Below are 19,153 nucleotides of genomic sequence, written 5' to 3' on the forward strand. Positions count from 1 at the left end.
TTTCCTCTTTTATTTCTTCAGTGATCTGTTGGTTATTTAGTAGCATATTGTGTAGCCTCCATGTGTTTGTGTTTTTTACAGCTTTTTTCCTGTCATTGATTTCTAATCTCATAGTATTGTGGTCAGAAAAGATGTTTGATATGATTTCAATTTTCTTGAATTTACCAAGGCTTGATTTATGACCCAAAATGTGATCTATCCTGGAGAATGTTCCATGCATACGTGAGAAGAATGTGTAATCTGCTGTTTTTGGATGTAATGTCCTATAGGTATCTATTAAATCAAGCTGCTTTATTGTGTCATTTAAAGCTTGTGTTTCCTTATTAATTTTCTGTCTGGAAGATCTGTCCATTGGTGTAAGTGGGGTGTTAAAGCCTCCCACTATTATTGTGTTACTGTCGATTTCCTCTTTCATAGTTGTTAGCATTTGCTTTATGTATTGAGGTGCTCCTATATTGGGTGCATATATATTTATAACTGTTATCTCCTCTTCTTGGATGGATCCCTTGATCTTTATGTAGCGTCCTTTCTTGTCTCTTGTAACATTTTTTATTTTAAAGTCTATTTTATCTGATATGAGTATTGCTACTCCAGCTTTCTTTTGATTTCTATTTGCATGGAATATCTTTTTCCATCCCCTCCCTTTCAGTCTGTATGTGTCCCTAGGTCAGAAGTGGGTCTCTTGTAGACAGCATATATATGGGTCTTGTTTTTGTATCCATTCAGCCAGTCTGTGTCTTTTGGTTGGTGGATTTAGTCCATTTACATTCAAGGTAATTATCGATATGTATGTTCCTATTACCATTTTCTTAATTGTTCTGTTTTTGTTTCTGTATTTCTTCTCTTATGTTTCCTGCTTAGAGAAGTTCCTTTAGCATTTGTGGTAGGGCTGGTTTGGTGGTGCTGAATTCTCTTAGCTGTTGCTTGTCTGTAAAGCTTTTGCTTTCTCCATCGAATTTGAATGAGATCCTTGCTCAGTAGAGTATTTTTGGCTATAGGTTCTTCCCTTTCATCACTTTAAATATATCATGCCACTCCCTTCTGGCTTGCAGAGTTTCTGCTGAGAAATCAGCTGTTACCATTATGGGAGTTCCCTTGCATTTGTTGTTTTTCCCTTGTTGCTTTTAATAACTTTTCTCTGTCTTTAATTTTTGTCCATTTGACTACTATATGTCTTGGCGTGTTTCTCCTTGGTTTTATCCTGCCTGAGACTCTCTGTGCTTCCTGGACTTGGGTAGCTATTTCCTTTCCCATGTCAGGGTAGTTTTCAACTATAATCTCTTCCAGTATTTTCTCCGGCCCTCTCTCTCTCCTCTCCTTCTGGGACCCCTATAATGTGAATGTTGGTGCATTTAACGTTGTCCCAGAGGTCTCCTAGGCTGTCTTCAGTTCTTTTCATTCTTTTTTCTTTATTCTTTTCTGCATCAGTGATTATCACCATTCTGTCTTCCAGGTCACTTATTCACCCCTCTGCCTCAGTTAATCTGCTATTGGTTCCTTCTAGTGTACTTTTCATTTCAGTTATTGTGTTGCATATCTCTGTTTGTTCTTTAATTCTTCTAGGTCTTTGGTAAACTTTTCTTGCAACTTTTTGATCTTTGCGTCCAGTCTTTTTTCAAAGTCCTGGATCATCTTCACCATCATTATTCTGAATTCTTTTTCCTGAAGAGTGCCTATTGCCTCTTCATTTAGTTGTTTTTCTGGTGTTTTATCTTGTCCCTTCATCTGGTACAAAGTCTTTTGCCTTTTCATTTTCTCTGTCTTTCTGTGCCTGTGATTTTCAATTCCACAAGATGAAATACTGCTGATACTACTTGATTGTGCTGTCTGCCCTCTTGCGGAGGAAGCTGTCTAGGAGGCTCCTGGGTGCTTCCTGATGAGAGGGACTGATGGTGGGTTGGGCTGGGTGGGTGGAGCTCAGTAAAACTTTAATCTGATTTGGTGGGTGGAGCTCAGTGACACTTTAATCTGCTTGTCTGCCAATGGGTGGGGCTGTGTTCCCACCCTGGTGGTCGTTTGGCCTGGGGAGACCCAGCACTGGAGCTTACAGGCTCTTTGGTGGGGCTAATGGTGGACTCTGGGAGGGCTCACGCCAATGAGCACTTCTCAGAACCCCTGCCGCCAGTGCCCCTGTCTCCTGGGTGAGCCACAGCTGCCCCCCACCTCTGCAGGCAACCCTCCAACACCAGCAGGTAGGTCTGGTTCAGTTTCCTACGGGGTCACTGCTCCTTCCCCCTGGGTCCTGGTGAGCACACTTTTTTGTGTGCCCTCCAAGAGTGGAGTCTCCATTTCCCCCAGTCCTGTGGAGGTCCTGCAATCAAATCCTGCTGGCTTGCAGAGTCTGATTCTCTGGGGATTCCTCCTCCCATTGCTGGACCCCCAGGTTAGGAAGCCTGACGTGGGGCTCAGAACCCTCAGGACTTCTGCGGTATAACTGTTCTCCAGCTTGTGAGTCACCCACCCAGCATTTAGGGGATTTGATTTTAACGCGATTGCGCCCCTCCTACCATCTCATTGCAGCTTCTCCTTTGTCTCTGGATGTGGGGTATTTTTTTTGGTGAGTTCCAGTGTCTTTTTGTCAATGATTGTTCAGCAGTTAGTTGTAATTCCAGTGCTCTTGCAAGAGGGAGTGAGCGCACTCCTCCTACTCCGCCATCTTGATTCTTCTCTGAGCAGGTGGATTCTTAACCACTGCACCACCAGGGAAGTCCCTTCTGGCTGTTTTGAAGTTCCTTTCTTCCTCTTTTGCTCTCGTTCTTTCTGATTTGATGATTTTCTTTAATAGTATGTTCTGATTCCTTTCTCTTTATGTCTTGTGCATCTGCGACAGGTTTTTGCTTAGTGGTTTCCATGAGGCTTATGTAAAACATTAAAACAGTTTACTTTTAGCTGATAACAGCTTAACTTCAAATGCATACAAATGCTCTACATTTTTACTTTACCCTCCCACATTTTTTTTCTTGATGTCATAACTTGCATCTATTTATACTGTGTATCCATTACCAAATTATTATATAGTTATTTTAAAACTTTTGTCTTTTAACCTTTATACTAGAGTTATGATTTACCCACTATCATTACAATATTAGAGTATTTTGAACTTAACTATATATTTACCTTTACCAGTGAGTTGTATACTTTCATGTTTTCCTGTTGGTAATCAGTGGCCTTTTGTTTCAGCTTGAAGAACTAACATTGCTTGTAGGGCTGGTCTAGTGGTGATGAACTCCTTCAGCTTTGTCTGTCTGCAAAACTCCTTATCTCTTCTTCAATTCTGAAGAACAACTTTGCTGGGCAGAGTATTCTTGGTTGGTGTTTCCCCACCCTCCCCTCCAGTATGTTGAATATAACATCCCACAACCTTCTGACTTGCAAAGTTTCTGCTGAAAAATCCACTGACAGTCTTGTGAGGGTTCCATCGTACACAACAAGTTGCTTTTCTCTTGCTGCTTTTAAGATTCTTTAACTTTTGACATAAAATTACAATACGTCTCAGTGTGGGTCACTTTGGATCCATCTTATTTGGTATTCTTTAGGCTTCCTGTATCTGGGTGTTTGTTTCTTTCCACAGGTTATGGAAGTTTTCAGCCATTATTATTATTATTATTATTATTATTATTATTATTATTATTATTATTACTATTATTATTATTTAAAAAAAGGTTTCTACCCCTTTCCCTCCCTCTTCTCCTTCTGGGACCCCTATAATGCACATATTGGTCTTCTCCTGGTGTCCTATAAGTCCCTTAAGCTATCTTCACTCTTTTTCATTCTTTTTCTTTTTGCCCCTCTGAATGGATGGATTCTACTGCCCTATCTTTGAGTCTGCTGATCCTTCCCTCCACTTGATTTAGTCTGCTGTTGAATTCCTCTATTGAAATTTTCAGTTTAGTTATTTTAAGATTTGGTCCTATGATTTCTGTTTGCTACTTTTCAATATTTTCTATATCTTTGTTGAAATTCATGCATTATTCATACATTGCTCTCCTGACTTGGTGAGCACCTCTGTAACCATTATTTTGAACTCTACTGGGTAAATTACCTATCTCCATTAAGATCAGTTTCAAGATATTTACCTTGTTCTTTTGTATGGAACATATTCCCCCACTTCTTATTTTCCTTTAGTCTCTGTGTTGGTTTCTGTACATTAGATAAAACAGCTACCTCTCTCAGTCTTGACACACTAGTCTCACGTAGGAGATGAACCTCATCAATCAGCTTGGCCTGAGTGTGTTGCCTCTCAAACCTTTATGATTGTCCATGCCATCACCTTTATTCTTAGTGGCTTCCAGTAGTGGAAGGTGTGCCAACATCCATCAAAGTCTTGGTCCACTTCCACATGCAGGCTGATTAGAAGCTGCGTCCTCAAGTAGCAACCAGGACAGTATGCAGTCAAATCCTTCAGGGGAGAATCTGGGAGATGAGTGTTTTTGCCCGCTCTGTCTGTGCTGAGCCCGGGGGGTGAACAGCTGCAGAGAGAGCTCTCATGCAACCTGTCTTGTGGGTCTCATGGACAGAAGCCCCACTGGCTTTCAGAGCTAGATGATTTAAAGGGCCATCCCTCAGATGGGGAGCCATAAAAGTTGGGGTGCTAGATGCGGTGGCCCTAGCTTTTCTTCAGAAAGAAGCTGGGAGTTGGGGGTTCCCTTCCAATTGTATGGTGCTGTGCTAGGGTTCGGGCTTATGGTGAGAGGTTGTCTCAGACTTTCCCACCTGCTTCATTGTTGTGTAGTCTCATTTGCCGGATGTGTAGAAGTCACTTAGCTAGTTTCCGGATTTTCCTCTGAGGGAACTGCTCTGTGTGTAGCTGTACATTTGGTGTGTCTGTGAGAGGCGGGACGTTCAGGAGCCTCCTGTGTCACCATCTTGGTCCCTCCCTTGGGTGTAATTACTCATTAAGACTAAAACATTACTTGCCTTTTTACTGTGATCTTCTCATGAGTGTATAGTGGAGTTTCCCGAGGCTAGATGATGTATGTTGATGTTATTACTCTGACAACTAAAAGGAACATGTGTTTATGTATTCTTGTGCTTAAACATTTTTGCTTTAATTTTGAATACAGTAAATATCAAGACACATAATCTAGCTGAGAAACAAAAGTCCTTTGGAGTTGTTAATAATTCTTTTTTTTTTTTAATTGGGTAAACTGTGGTTTATTCATGCAAGATATACTAGGCATTCATTAAAAATGATGTGAATTTTTGGCATCAATAACTAGGCAAGATGAGTATGGGAAAAAAGCAAGTTACAAAGCACTGAGTTATAGAAATATAAATTAGATACATAACATGACTAAGGGGAGAGGGGAGCCCAGTTATAACAATGGTTAAATCCGAGAGGTAATACCCAAAGGTATTTGTTTTTATTTCTTTAGACATCTCTGTATCTTCTGAATGTTAATAATTCTTAAGAATGTAAAGCGTTCCTGAGACCAAAAAGTATAACAACCATTGTTTTAAACCATGAATTTTGAAAATGAACACTAAACCAACTATGGCCCACAGGCCCAATATGGTCTGCTGCCTGTTTCTGTAAATTAAGTTTTATAGGATTACAGCCCTGACCATTCATTCTCTATTGTACATGTATTTTAAGGCTGCTTTCTCACTATGACAGCAGAGTATAACAGCTGTGACACAGACCATACAGCCTGTAAAGTCTACAGTCCTTTCCAGCCAGAGTTGATGCTGCTGGGTTACCTGGACTTCCCTGAATCCACAGCATGTTCTCCTGGAGCTCAGAAAGTCAAGAGCAAGAGCACAGCAACGCTGTGAGACTGACTGTATGCCCAGCAGTCATAGAAGTCTGTTAATAAATAAGCCTCCGTTTCTTGATAAACATTTTATATTTTATAAGGAATAGATATAATTAGCAAAATATTCAGATGATTAAAGCTACACTTTAAAAAGCAGTATTTTATTACAGAAAATTCTATATAGGAAAAGTACTATAACTGGAATTCAAATTCATAGCAACTAAAAATTTTATTTAAGCACAGTGCCTAAAGCATTAACATTTAAAAATTTCACTGAAAGGAAAAAATACTGTAGAATACACAGTTGCAGAAAGCTACGTTGTTATTTTAAAACTGCTTCAGACTGCAAAGAGAAAAACCCCAAATGGCATACCTAAGCTAGCCCTCTCTCAAAATAATGCCACTTATGTCATAAACCACAAGCACTCCATCAAAAGACTGGAACTATCTTTGTTAATTCAGTGGCCATACTGTGAAACGGGCAACAATGAAAGCTGCTGGGCTTTATACGGTGTTAAAGTTCCTATCAGAGGGGCTACAGCACAAGACTTCATCGAATCCTTACGAGAGAAGGTGCATTAAATGACTGAATTACGAGGCTTGTAAGGAATGAGAGCTGCTCACTTTCCAGAAACTACAGCTCACAGAAAACCAACAAAAATCATGAAATACAGATCACTGACTTACAAATGTGTAAAACTCAAAGTCCAAGTTATTTCTACAACATGTTTAAAGTGCTTCAGAATTCACACCCATATACCACTAGTTTTCTTATGGTTTTGGTCATACCTTTCTGCTTTCTTCTGCTTTGGCTAAATTATATATACTCGTTTATATCAAAAATGGTAACATCTGCAACTGTTCACACTTTTAAAAGATCGCTTAAGCATGGTTTCTAGATATTTCTACGCCACCTTTATAGTTCTAGTTTCCTGTTTCTTTATAAGAAGTAAATTTACCTTGCTGGTTTTACTCCAAGTTGATTTATACACTTTTGGAAGGAACAGCCTCTCTAATCCACAGAGTGCGGGTGGGAGCACCCACAGCACCAACATGCACAATGACTCACTCTGCCTCTTTGCTCTTCTCAGCTCCGGCCCCTGTTGAATCTTCTGCCTCACCCCTCCTCCTGTCACGGACCTCCTCAGCAGGTCTTCCATCACATTCACGGGCTCGGATGCGAGCTCTGGACCGGTACAGCTGCAAGCCTGGCCGGTCCTGCCGAGAGAGGGTGTGTTACGCTGTCAGGGGCCAGAAACACAGGAGGGAGCAACAGCTCTATCTATTTCTAGGGCCGGATAATTCTAATTATTTTAAGAAAATCAGTCTTGCAGCTAAAAATCAGCCTTTTTCACAGTGCTATCTCAGAAACTACGCATTTCGAGATTAAAAAGAAAAAAGAGCCAAGAAAAAGAAAGACAGTTAATATTCAAAAAAACCTGAACGTAAAGTTAGTGTCTGGGAAAATGTTATTGCTCAAACCTAGAACACTCTGTGGAATTAGTACAATCATGGCATTCCCTCCTTTTTTGAGAAGTGAAAACTCAAACACACTCATCTTAGCCCCTCAAACTCACCACAAAGGGTGGACGCAAAGGCTGAAACAACATGAGGCATGGCCTCTAGAGAGGTGGCTTTTTAGAGCTAGGACCTGAGTAGTCACACACATTTGTCATAAGCAATTTCTGTGTAGCTTATTCCTCATCTGTCCCCTTTATAGAAAACACTAACCAGTCATCATACGAAACTCGTAGAGGTGGCGGGATAAAAACATTACTGGATAAAGTACGTGAAATGAAATGAAACTGCTTCAAAGCATGCGAGCGAAGCCAGGGAGGACGAGGTGATTCTGCAGGCCAGGACTGGCCTCGGGGAGGCCAGCCAGCCCTGCTGTGGGCCCAGCTCAGAGGGAGCCATCTGCTTACATGGGCAGAGCAGCAGCCTCAGCCTTCCAGGGCCACCTGGGGGCCAGGACAGTGACTCAGGGGGGCATGTCCTATGCTGTTTCTCCAGGGCTCACCACTCACCTTTACCCACTCCTGGGCTGTGTGTGGAAGCCTCACAGTCACTACCATGGGGTTTATCAGAATGTTCTTTTCCTTAATATCAGCCTGGCCGATGAGGAGGGTGGGAAAGGGCTTGGCAGGGCACATGGTCCCAAATCCCTGTGTAGACAGAGAGGCAGGCTTCATACACCACCTCTGCATGGGGCCAAAAGCACGGCTCTGCTTTCCCAGGGTAACGTCAGTGTGTACAGACAGATCCCAGAAGGACATCGTAACCGCTTCATGAGAGAGGAGCTATGACACAGAGCACCTTATTACCACTACAGCAGCACAGCCTTAGCTGAGCGGAGGAATCACCTTGGGTTTCCACGCCCAAAGCCATGCAAATACCCAAGTCACTCACTGCTGCTAAATGAACAGGCAGGTGAAAAACAAGTGTCTGTATGAACAAAGACCACCAGAAAGCCACAAGGCTGTACTTAGTATATCTGAGGTTAAGGTAACTGCAGAAACCTCTGAGTATATGGGCATGGCCAGTCAAGGGTGAAGATGAGAAGACTCCCTCTGTCTGGAGCTGGCCTTAACCTTCACTGGGGACACTTTAAAAATCAACATCGCTGATACCCACCACACCCTGGATGGATGTGAGGGGATTATGCTGAGTGAAAAAGCCAGCCTCAAAGGTTACATGCCATGTTCCTACTTATACAGCTTCCTGAAATGACAAAATCAGAGACAGAACAGAGAGAGGCTACCATGGTCAGGGAGCAGGTGGGAGGTGGGCACGGCCTGCAGCCCAGACCTCGGTCTCCTCAGCTCACCTGGAGGCCAGGCTGTGGGGGCTGACCCGCACCACAGAGCTGGGCCTGGCAGGGAGGCGGCCCTGTGTACAACGCTTCTCTGCAACAACGTGACCCCAGCTATGTGCCGACCACACTGAGCTGGCTTACGGGCACTGATGAGACACCTGATTATCTGTGAGTGATCAGAACACTCCCAGGAGGAGGAGGAGGAAGATGTGGAGCTCACCTCCCCCCACAAACACACCAGGAACACACCTACCTGGGGAACAGTTCTCATGTTAAACTAACAGGAAACTGGCAGAAGACCCCTATACAACCAAAGCTGCAAGAGCGAGCTCCATGTAACCAGGTAGGACCTGCGCCCCAGGAGGGGTCTGTAAGGAGGAGAAAGTCCTTGTGGGTGGACCCTCACCCCGGGGAGCAGGCAGGCCTAGCAACAACCTGCGCCTCCCAGTCCTGGGAGTCCTGCACAGAGGAGAAGGTCCTCCTGCCTGCTGGGAAGTCTGCTGAGACAGACAGACGCGCTGGAGAAGTCTGGATTCTACTCGTGAGGAGTGCGCATGTGCCAGCTTGCTGACAGTCAGGGTGGAGAGAGCTTTGCAGCAGCAGGGCCACCTCACTGCACTCCAGATCTGAAGGGCAAACACCCTGGCCCAGCTCACTGCACACCACAGTCTGGCACAAGATCTGGGCAGAGATTCGGTCTAATGGCGCAGAGACAGACCCCTGCCTGGGGTGGGGTCCAGGTGGGGCGGCAAAAGCCATTGTCAGTATGAGCCCCAGCTCCACCCACTCCACGCGGCAGCCTAGCACTGCATCTGAGGCAGACAGGTCTCAGGCAGCAGCACAGCCACCTCAATTCCTGTAGCCACAACGCCCCAAGCCCCAGCCCCAGCCTCTTCCATACCACAGCCTTGCATGAGATCTGGGACAGACACAACAGAGAAAGGGATATGACCTTGGGCTGCTTCTGAGCAGAACTGTGGATGCCTACACAGGCGGCACATAGGTTCTCGGTGACCACACGGGCCACACTTGCTTCAGCACTCACCTCCTTTGGGGCAGGGCACTCAAGGGCAACAGAGTGTGATCGAACCCAACCCTCAGGGCTTCTACGCCAACAGCTAGGGAGCAGACACTGCCCCCGACAGGGTGACAACAGCCACGGAGCAGAGAGGAAGCCCTGACACACATCGAGCACAGGCTCTGGATAGTACAACACCAACCACACCCCTCACAAGGGGATAACGGCCAGCACGCCCTGAGGAAAGACGAGGCTGGTGTTCATACCAAAACCTAGCCCTCACACCAACAATAATGAATACACACAGTCTGCACAAGGACATTCCCACATGAAAACACACTTTCGAGACCACAGTAGATAACTATTTCTCCTAAATTCTTAGAGACAGAGAAAGTTAACTAGAATGAAAAGGCAGAGAAGCTACTCCCAATTAAAAGAACAAGAGAAATCCCCTGAATAATAATAATAGTAATAATAATAATAATAATGAAACAGAGTTCATCAGTCTACTAGGCCCCAAGTTCAGAAAGGAGGTAATAAAAATGCTACCAGAATTAAGAAAGATTATTGATAGAAATGTAGATCACTGTGACAAGGAACTAGAAACTATAAAGATGAACCAGTCAAAAACAGACAATTCAGTTGCTGAGAGAAAAATCAATCAAGCAATGAACAGCAGACTAAGTGACAAAGAAGAATGAATAAGTGATCTGGAAGATGGAATAATGGAAATCACCCAATCGGAAAAATAAGACAGAAAGATAATATGTAAAACAGGACATCAAAATCACAAAACGTCGGGGAGGCGAGTTTTAAAATGTAAATATTTTCGAGTGTGTTTGAACTCGAATTACTATCAGTTTAAAGAAAGTAGATATAGTGATTGGTTAACATACTTGAACTCCATGGTAACCACAAATAAAAAATATACAACAGATTCACAAAAACCAAAAAGAAAGAAACTCAAGCGTACCACAAAAGAAAATCATCAAACTACAAAAAGAAAGCAAAAAGAAGAAATGAACAAAAAACTACAAAAAACAACTGGAAAACAAGGATTAAAATGTCAATAAATACATATTTATTGATAACTACTTCAAATGTCAATGGACTAAATGCTCCAATCAAAAGAGTGGTAGATTGATTAAAAAACAAGAACCTACAATATGCTGCCTACAAGAGACTCAGTTCAGGGTGAAAGACACAGAAAATGAGGAGATGGGAAAAGATATTTCATGCAAATGGAAATGACAAGAAAGTGGGAGTAGCAATACTCACATCAGACAAAATAGACTTTAAAACCAAGGCCATAAAGAAAGACAAAGAAGGGCATTATATAATGATAAAGGGATCAATACAAGTAGAGGATATTATACTTGTTAACATACATGTACCCAATATAGGAGCATCTAAATGTGTAAAACAAATACTAACAGATATAAACTGTCAAATTGACAATACCATAGTAATAGCAAGAGACTTTAATATCCCACTGACATCAATCAGCAGATCATCCAGACTGAAAATCAACAGGGCAACAAATATCCTAATGACACAATAGATCACTTGAACTTAATTGATAGCTACAGGACACTACATCCAAAAAAACCCAGAATATACATATTTTCAAGTGCGCATGGAGTGTTCTCTAGGACAAACCACATACTAGGTGACAAAACAAGCCTCAACAAATTTAAGAGGACAGAAATTCTTTCAAGCATCTTTTGTGACCACAATGGTATGAAACTAGAAGTCAACCACAGAAAGGAAAATGGGTAAAGAATGAATACACGGAAACTAAACAATGTGCTACTAAAAAAACAATGGGTCAATGATAAGATCAAAGAAGATGTCAGAAAATACCCGAGACAAACAACAATGAAGACACAACCTTACAAAAATCTATAGGTGCAGCAAAAGCAGTTCTAAGAGGGAAGTTCATAGCAATACAGGCCTTCTTCAAGAAACAAGAGAAATCTCAAACAACCTAACCTACCACCTAAAAGAATTAGAAAAACAGAACAAACAAAACCCAAAGTCAGTAGAAGGAAGGAAATAATAGCAATGAGAGAGGACATAAATAGACTAGATTAAAAAAAACAATTGAAAAGATCAATAAAACCAAGAGCTGCTTCTTTTAAAAAGATCAATAAAATTGACAAACCTCTATCTGGGCTCACCAAGAAAAGACAGAAGACCCAAATACATAAAATAAGAAATGAAAGACATGAACATAACAACTAATACCACAGAAATACAGCAAATCGTAAGAGAATACTATGAACAGTTACATGTTAACAAACTGGACAACCTAGAGGAAATGAACGAGTTTCTAGAAACACAGAGCCTCACGGAACTGAGTCAAGAAGAAATATATAATTTGAACAGACCGCTCACTAGATGTGAAATAGATTCTGTAATAAAAAATAATTCCCTGCAAACAAAAGTCCAGGACTGATAACTTCAGTGGGGAATTCTACCACATATACAAGTACTTACACCTATCCTTTTCGAACTGTTCCAAAAAACTGAAGAGGAGAGAACACTTCCAAATTCATTCTATGAACCACCATCATCATCCTGATACCAAAACCATACAAAGACTCTACAGAAAAGAAAATTACAGACCAATATCTTTGATAAGTACAGATATTAAAATCCTCAAAAAAACATTAGCAAATCAAATCCAATAACACATAAAAAGGATCATCACACCATGCTCAAGTCGGATTCATTCCATGGTTGCAGGGATGGGTCAACACATACAGATGAAACCATATGATGCACGACATCAACAAAAAGGAGGAGAAACAACATGATCATTTCAACAGATGCACAAAAAGCACCTGACAGAATCCAACACCCATTCATGATAAAAACTCTAAAACCAAAGTGGGCATAGAGGGAATATATCTCAGCATAATAAAAGCCATTTATGACAAACCCACAGCCAACATAGTATTCAATGGTGACAACCTAAAAGCCTTCCTGCTAAATTCAGGAACAAGACAAGGATGGCCACTCTCACCAATTCTATTCAACATAGTACTGGAAGTCCTAGCCACAGCAATCAGACAAGAAAAAGAAATAAAATGTATCTAAATTGGAAGGGAAGAGGTAAAACTGTCATTATTTGCAGATGACATGACACTTTATATAGAGAAACCTAAAGTCTCCACACAAAACTATCAGAACTAATAAATGAATTCAGCAGGGCAGCAGGATACAAGGTTAGTATACAAAAATCTGTTGCATTTCTTTACACTAATAATGAAATATCAGAAAGAGAAAATAAAGAATCCCATTTAAAATCATGTCAAAAAAATAAAATACCCAGGAATAAATTTAACCAAGGAGGTTAAAGACCTATATGCTGAAAACTATAAAACACTGAAAAAGGAAACTGAAGATGATTCAAAGAAATAGAAAGATTTCCCATGCTCTTGGATCAGAAGAATTAATATTGCTAAAATGGCCTACCCAAAGCAATCTACAGGTTTAATGCAATCCCCACCAAAATACCCATGACATTTTTCACGGAACTAGAACAAATAATCCTAAAATTTACACAGAACCACAAAAGGCCCAGAATTGCCAAAGCAATCCTGAAGTAGAAGAACAAGACTGAAGGCAAAACCATTTCAGATGTCAGCCTATACTACAAAGCCACAGTAATCAAAACATCATGGCACAAAAACTGACATATGTATCAGTGGAACTGAATAGAGAGCCCAGAAATAAACCCACACACCTACAGGTAATTAATCCATGACAAAGGAGGCAAGAATATACAATGGAGAAAAGACAGTCTTTTCAGTAAGGGGTGTTGGGAGAGCTGTACAGCTGCATGTAAATCAATGAAATTAGAATACTCTCTCACATCACATACAAAGATAAACTCAAAATTGTTTAAAGACCTAAATATATAAGACATGACACCATAAGACTTCTAGAAGAGGACATAGGCAAAACATTCTCTTACATAAATCACAGCAATATTTTCTTAAGTCAGTCTCCCAACGCAAAAGAAATAAAAGCAAAAATAAACAAATGAGACCCAATTAAACTTAAAAGCCTTTGCAGAGCAAAGGAAACCATCAACAAAACGAAGAGACAACCTACAGAAGGGGAGAAAATATTTGCAAACAATGTGACGAACAAGGCGTTAACATTTAAAATACATACACAATTCATACAATTCAATACCAAAAAAAACAAACAACCCAATCAAAAAGAAAAAAAAAAGGGCTGAAGACCTAAATAGACATTTTTCCAAAGACATACGGATGCCCAATAGTTACATGAAAAGATGCTCAACGTCACTAATTATTAGACAAATGCAAATCAAAACCACAATGAGGTATCACCTGGCACTGGTCAGAATGGCTATTGTTAAAAAGTCTACAAATAGTAAACACTGGAGAGGGTGTGGAGAAAAAGGGAACCTTTGTTCACTGTTGGTGGGAATGTAGATTGGTGCAGCCACTATGGCAAACAGTACGGGAGTTCCTTAAAAAACTAAAAATAGAGTTACCATATTATTCAGCAATATCACTCCTGGGTATGTAACTGGAAAACACAAAAACTCTAATTCAAAAAGACACATACACCCCAATGTTCACAGCAGCACTATTTACAATACAGTAAGCCCCCAACATACGAATATTCAAATTGTGAACTTTCAAAGATGTGAACGTGCATTCCATCCACATCAGGCATGAGTGAAATTGCAGCTCGTCCTCCATCTCCTATTGCTCATGATCCTTCAGCTCTCCTGTCTCCCACCTCCAGTCAGTAACTCTTCTTGCCTGTTCACTCAATGCCAGCCCCTGTCTGCCAGCTGTTGCACTGCACTACTGTACTTCTCAAGGTACTGTGCTGTAAGATTAAAAAAGTTTTCTTCTTTATTTTTTGTTTGTTTTTGATGTACTATTTCTGTGAAAAGTATTATAAACCTATCACAGTACAGTACTGTATAGCCAATTGTGCTAGTTGGGTACCTAAGCTAACTTTGTTGGACTTATGAACAAACTGGATTTAAAAAATGTGCTCTCTGAATGGAACTTGTTCATATGTAGGGGACTCACCATAGTCAAGGTATGGAAGCAACCTAAGTGCCCGTGAACAGATGAATGGATAAAGAAGATGTGGTGTATATACAATGGAATATTACTCGGCCATAAAAAAGAATGGAATTCTGCCATTTGCAGCAACTTGGATCAACCTAGAGATTATCATACTAGGTGAAGTAAGTCAGAAAGAGAAAGACAAGTATCACATGGTATCACTTATATGTGGAATTTAAAGATAATACAAAGAATCTATATACAAAACAGAAACAGCTCAGACATATAAAACAAACTTACAGTTACCAAAGTGGAAAGGGGAGAGAGGTAAATTAGGGGTCTGGGATTAGCAGATACAGACTACTATATATAGAAGAGATAAACAACAAGGTCCTACTGTACAGCACAGGGAATTATATTCAATATCTCGTAGTAACCTATAATGGGATATTATCTCAAAAAAGTAACTGAATTAGTTTGCTGTACACCTGAAACTGACACAATACTGTAAATCAACTAAACTTCAATTTTAAAAAATCAGAACACTGTTAATAATGTAAAAGAAAGCACCATGATATGTCATTACTGTTTTCCTTACTGTCTTAGGGGTAACATGTATAATCTTTCCATTACTTATTCTCAAGCAAATAGTGTGAACGTGCTAGTTTTATACTAAATAAAAGGTTTTCTTCTTTCCTGGTTAAAAAAATTGATTCTCTGAGAAAAGATGATACTGGTTTCATTTCAGGACTCGGTGGACAGGAATAACTGCTCTGCAAATACAGACTCTTCAGGGCAGTGGCCTCCCTAAGATACGGTCGGAGCCTGCGATCCTGTACCCCAAGACACCTCAATACTCTTGGTTAAATAAAACATTTCTGCTTAGAAAAGCAGTTGTAGGCCTGCAGAATTACAGTTTATACTTTGAGCAGATGAAAATGAAGTAAAAGATTATCCCCAAAGAATAAAAGAACCTTGTTTCCCACGCGCTCCTTTTCGGGTGCCAGTCCATCTTCACTCTTCTCCCTTCCTGGTCTCTCTGCTGCCTCCACGGGGCCGCCTCCGTCCTGGCTGCCTTTCTTCCCTCTGACTGGGGTGAATCCCTTCCCCCATTTTGTCTCTTCTTCGCTTCTTCCTGAAAACTTGTCCAACTCATAGTGAGCTCTATGTTTTCTGCTGTCATCCAAGTAGTATCTTTGTGCTTCAAGTTCTTTTTCCCGGAATCTTCTCTCCATATCCCTTTGCTCTATATCACTGTCATTTTGTGACCTGTGATTCAATACAAATTACCAATAACCTTATTTAAATTGCCTATCAATTACCTGTCTTCCCTTCCAGACTACAAGTTCAAAAACAAGCAGGGCATATAGAAGTCTCTCATCACTGCAGTGCCAAGTTTGCACATGATGGGCACACGACAGGTGTTCAATAAGAAACTTTTGAAAAGACGAACAAACAACAGTAATAACAGTATTTACTACTATGCTTGAGTGACACACATGTAATAGGCCCTATGCTAATGTACATATACACTTATTTTTATAATTCTTAGTAAATATAACCCTCTCATTTTTACAGATAAAGTAAATGGGACTAAAAGTAGTCAATGGACTTCCCTAGTAGCCCAGATGCACACTCATTATGACACAGAGCTGGTATTTACAGCTGAGTTTCTGTTCCAAGCCAAGCTAAAATTAACTTAAAAAAAATTAATGCATGCATATATCAAACTGTTAAATGAATAGTAAGTAAATAAGTGGCTGCTTAGCTCAGCTGGTATTTAGTCTTTCTCTCCACGAGCCTCACATACTGTCTGCGGCTCCCCTGCACACAATGGCAGCAGGGCTGATGGGAACATAAAAATCCACAAGCACAAATCTGTGCCAGAAACATGACAAAGGCATTGCTGTATCATAAGCAGTAATAACAGAAATGCCTGTAAGATAAACTAGAGTGTTAAAAGATCACAGATTTCACAGTCATGTATAAATTAATCTTATAAACAAACCAATTAACCAGAACCCCTATAAAGAAAAAAGGAAACCTTTATCACAACTCTGTGCCAGAAAGGCAGTAAGAAGTCATTCAGATTACTGTGATTCTGGGCAAAAAGCAATCTAATCCCATGACCTTGCCCCCTGAACTCCATCTATTTCCAGCCACCCCTTTGAGGAGAGTGGCCCTGGGCTCCAGGAAGCTCTGCAGGTGTCCACATGCAGCACATGGGGAGGAGCCCTGGGTCAGGGGAACAAGAAACACAGCAGCACGTGGCCCCCTGACCACGGACACAGGGGCAGGAGGGAAGGGCTCCCTGCTCAGAGACTGTCGTGTGTCCTGTGCCCAGAGCACTGCTCAAGTTCCTCTCATGAGCTGCTTGTCTGTGAGCAGGCAGACGACCCCCTTGCCGGACAGAGGCAGGGCTAGTGGAATGCCAGCATCCACAGCTGCTGGGCAAATCCCGGCAGGACCAGAGGGGCTGACCACTCCAACAAAGGAATGACAGCACTTGGGACTCTATTTCTCTATCACAAAAGATCTCCAGCACCTAAAGGCTGGGCCCTCCAACTGACAATTCTGCAGATACACTGAAGGAGGTGTGGAAGATCAAATGGGCAAGATATCTCAAAACACAGAGGAAAATTACAAACTGATAAAAATCACCAAGGAAAAGAGACTGGGAAGATCTTGAAGATGGGAAGTGCAAAGATAGGGGTCCAGGAGAAGAGCCAGGAGAGGAGACAGCGGAGGGAAGGACCCCAGGACGCTCTCTGTCTGAAGACAGCCCTGAGGCTGCAGATCAAATGGTTCACCATCGGCATGAGTGCTGACCAGGGAGAGACGAAAATGCGGAGAAGCACATCCCGGCAAAACTCTTCAATTCCAAGCATTTTATGAAACACAAGCACTCGAACTGACAAAGGATATATGACCACGACTCACTGACAACCCTGGGTGCTTAACATGGTCAGAGAAACAAGAGCACGGCTCACTTTTCCCTCAGCTCCTCCAGTGAGCTCTCCAAGGGCCTGGACTTCACGACTACAGAGCCGGGGGCAGGTTCCCGTTTCCCATCTCCGGTGTCAATTTCCTCTCCTCTTTCTTTTGGTTTCTCAGTGCTTGGCTCCTCTCCCTTTTCTGGTTTCTTGAGAAGCTGAGAAAGTATAATGCTAGTAAAATACCACTTTAGGAGTATGTTATAAAAGAAGGTATTTAATAAATAATTAAAAATATACACTAATATTGAGCCCAAAGGTTTGAATAGCAAAAAACATAAGCTAAAGGTCCAACAAACAGGTTTTTGGTTAAATACACAGGGGAATATTCAATCAATGAAATACCTTGTAGTTATGAAAAACAACTTAGGATAATGTGATAAAAAGATACTATATTAATGAAGAAAAGAATGTTACAAAGCAGAATGATCTGATTTCTATGTATATGCTGATTCACACACACAGAAAAATGTCTAAAAGGCTTGCAACACTGTTATTATTTTCAGTTGGCAGAAATGAAATTATTTTATTTCATCTATAGGTTCTAGTTTTTCTAAAACGAACAAGTATTACTTTTGTAATAAGGAAAAAAAAATTTTAAAAGACACCTTTATATTGATGACTCTGAGAATAGTTTTCAAAACACCTATTACTCTCCTTTTTGAAACAGACTTAGCAGGTTGCTATGACACATTTATTTTGATATGAAATTGGGCATTCCTCCCTGTTCTTACTCTTTGAACTTTAAGTACCACAGGTAGAGTCAGTTTGCAGACCATTAACAAAAGTCTACTTGTGAGAGTTTTGTTCTCACTTATAAGTGACCTTACTTAAGTTGTAGTACAGAAAAATCACACACAGACACATTTAGACTCAATGAGTTCATTTAAGAATGAAACACAGATTGTCAGGAAACAGCTGTAAGTTGCTTCTCATCAGAGGTGTGCAATGAGTTACAGATAACAGTCTATTTTTTTTTAATTAAAAAAGTAATGTATGTAAACCACAGGGAAGTGCAATAGTACATGCCTCCATTCATCCCACAATTTTGTGCACTGTTTTTACAATATTTCTGAAACCAAAGGTTTTTTCCATCACCACCTTTCCAACTGTCCAGCACAGGTTGGGTATCCTATGATTCAACCCTGACACTATCCTCCTGGAATTAATGTCAGATCCCACAGGACTGTCCCCACTTCAGAGGCCAGTTGCAGGTCCCAGGTTGTCACCAGTACTTCTGAATGACCAGCTATCAGTTCAGGGGGTTCTTGAATGAGAATGACTCACAGAACTCAGGGAAGTGCTTTACTTACTATTACTGGTTTATTATAAAGGATACACTCAGGCACAGCCAGATGGGAGAGATGCCCAGAGCATGGTACCTGGGAACGGTTTGAGGTTTCCATGCCCTCTCGGGCTCCACCCTCTTGGCAGTGGGATGTGTATGGTCACCAGCTTGGGTGCTCTCCAAACCCCAAGCTTCAGGGACTTTTATGGGGATGCCA

The 19,153-nt window shown here is 41.2% G+C and overlaps 1 protein-coding gene across 2 annotated transcripts in view; it reads right to left on the reverse strand.

Annotated features, from left to right (window-relative positions):
- The window catches only part of UPF3A (UPF3A regulator of nonsense mediated mRNA decay), a 42,535-nt gene that overhangs the window by 11,880 nt on the left and 11,502 nt on the right, over window positions 1–19,153 (reverse strand). The window contains exons 8-11 of one of the 2 annotated variants that reach the window (XM_057707812.1): window positions 17,646–17,806; window positions 15,630–15,924; window positions 7,784–7,921; window positions 6,826–6,974 (exon numbers count right to left, since the gene is read on the reverse strand). In XM_057707812.1, coding sequence (XP_057563795.1) covers window positions 6,826–6,974; window positions 7,784–7,921; window positions 15,630–15,924; window positions 17,646–17,806 — 743 coding nt within the window. Of the gene's footprint in view, window positions 1–5,147; window positions 6,975–7,783; window positions 7,922–15,629; window positions 15,925–17,645; window positions 17,807–19,153 lie in introns of those variants that run through there. The other variant, XM_057707813.1, reaches the window with a different exon arrangement.

This window comes from Hippopotamus amphibius, chromosome 14 (assembly GCF_030028045.1).
Source record: "Hippopotamus amphibius kiboko isolate mHipAmp2 chromosome 14, mHipAmp2.hap2, whole genome shotgun sequence".
Classification (NCBI taxonomy): domain Eukaryota; kingdom Metazoa; phylum Chordata; class Mammalia; order Artiodactyla; family Hippopotamidae; genus Hippopotamus; species Hippopotamus amphibius.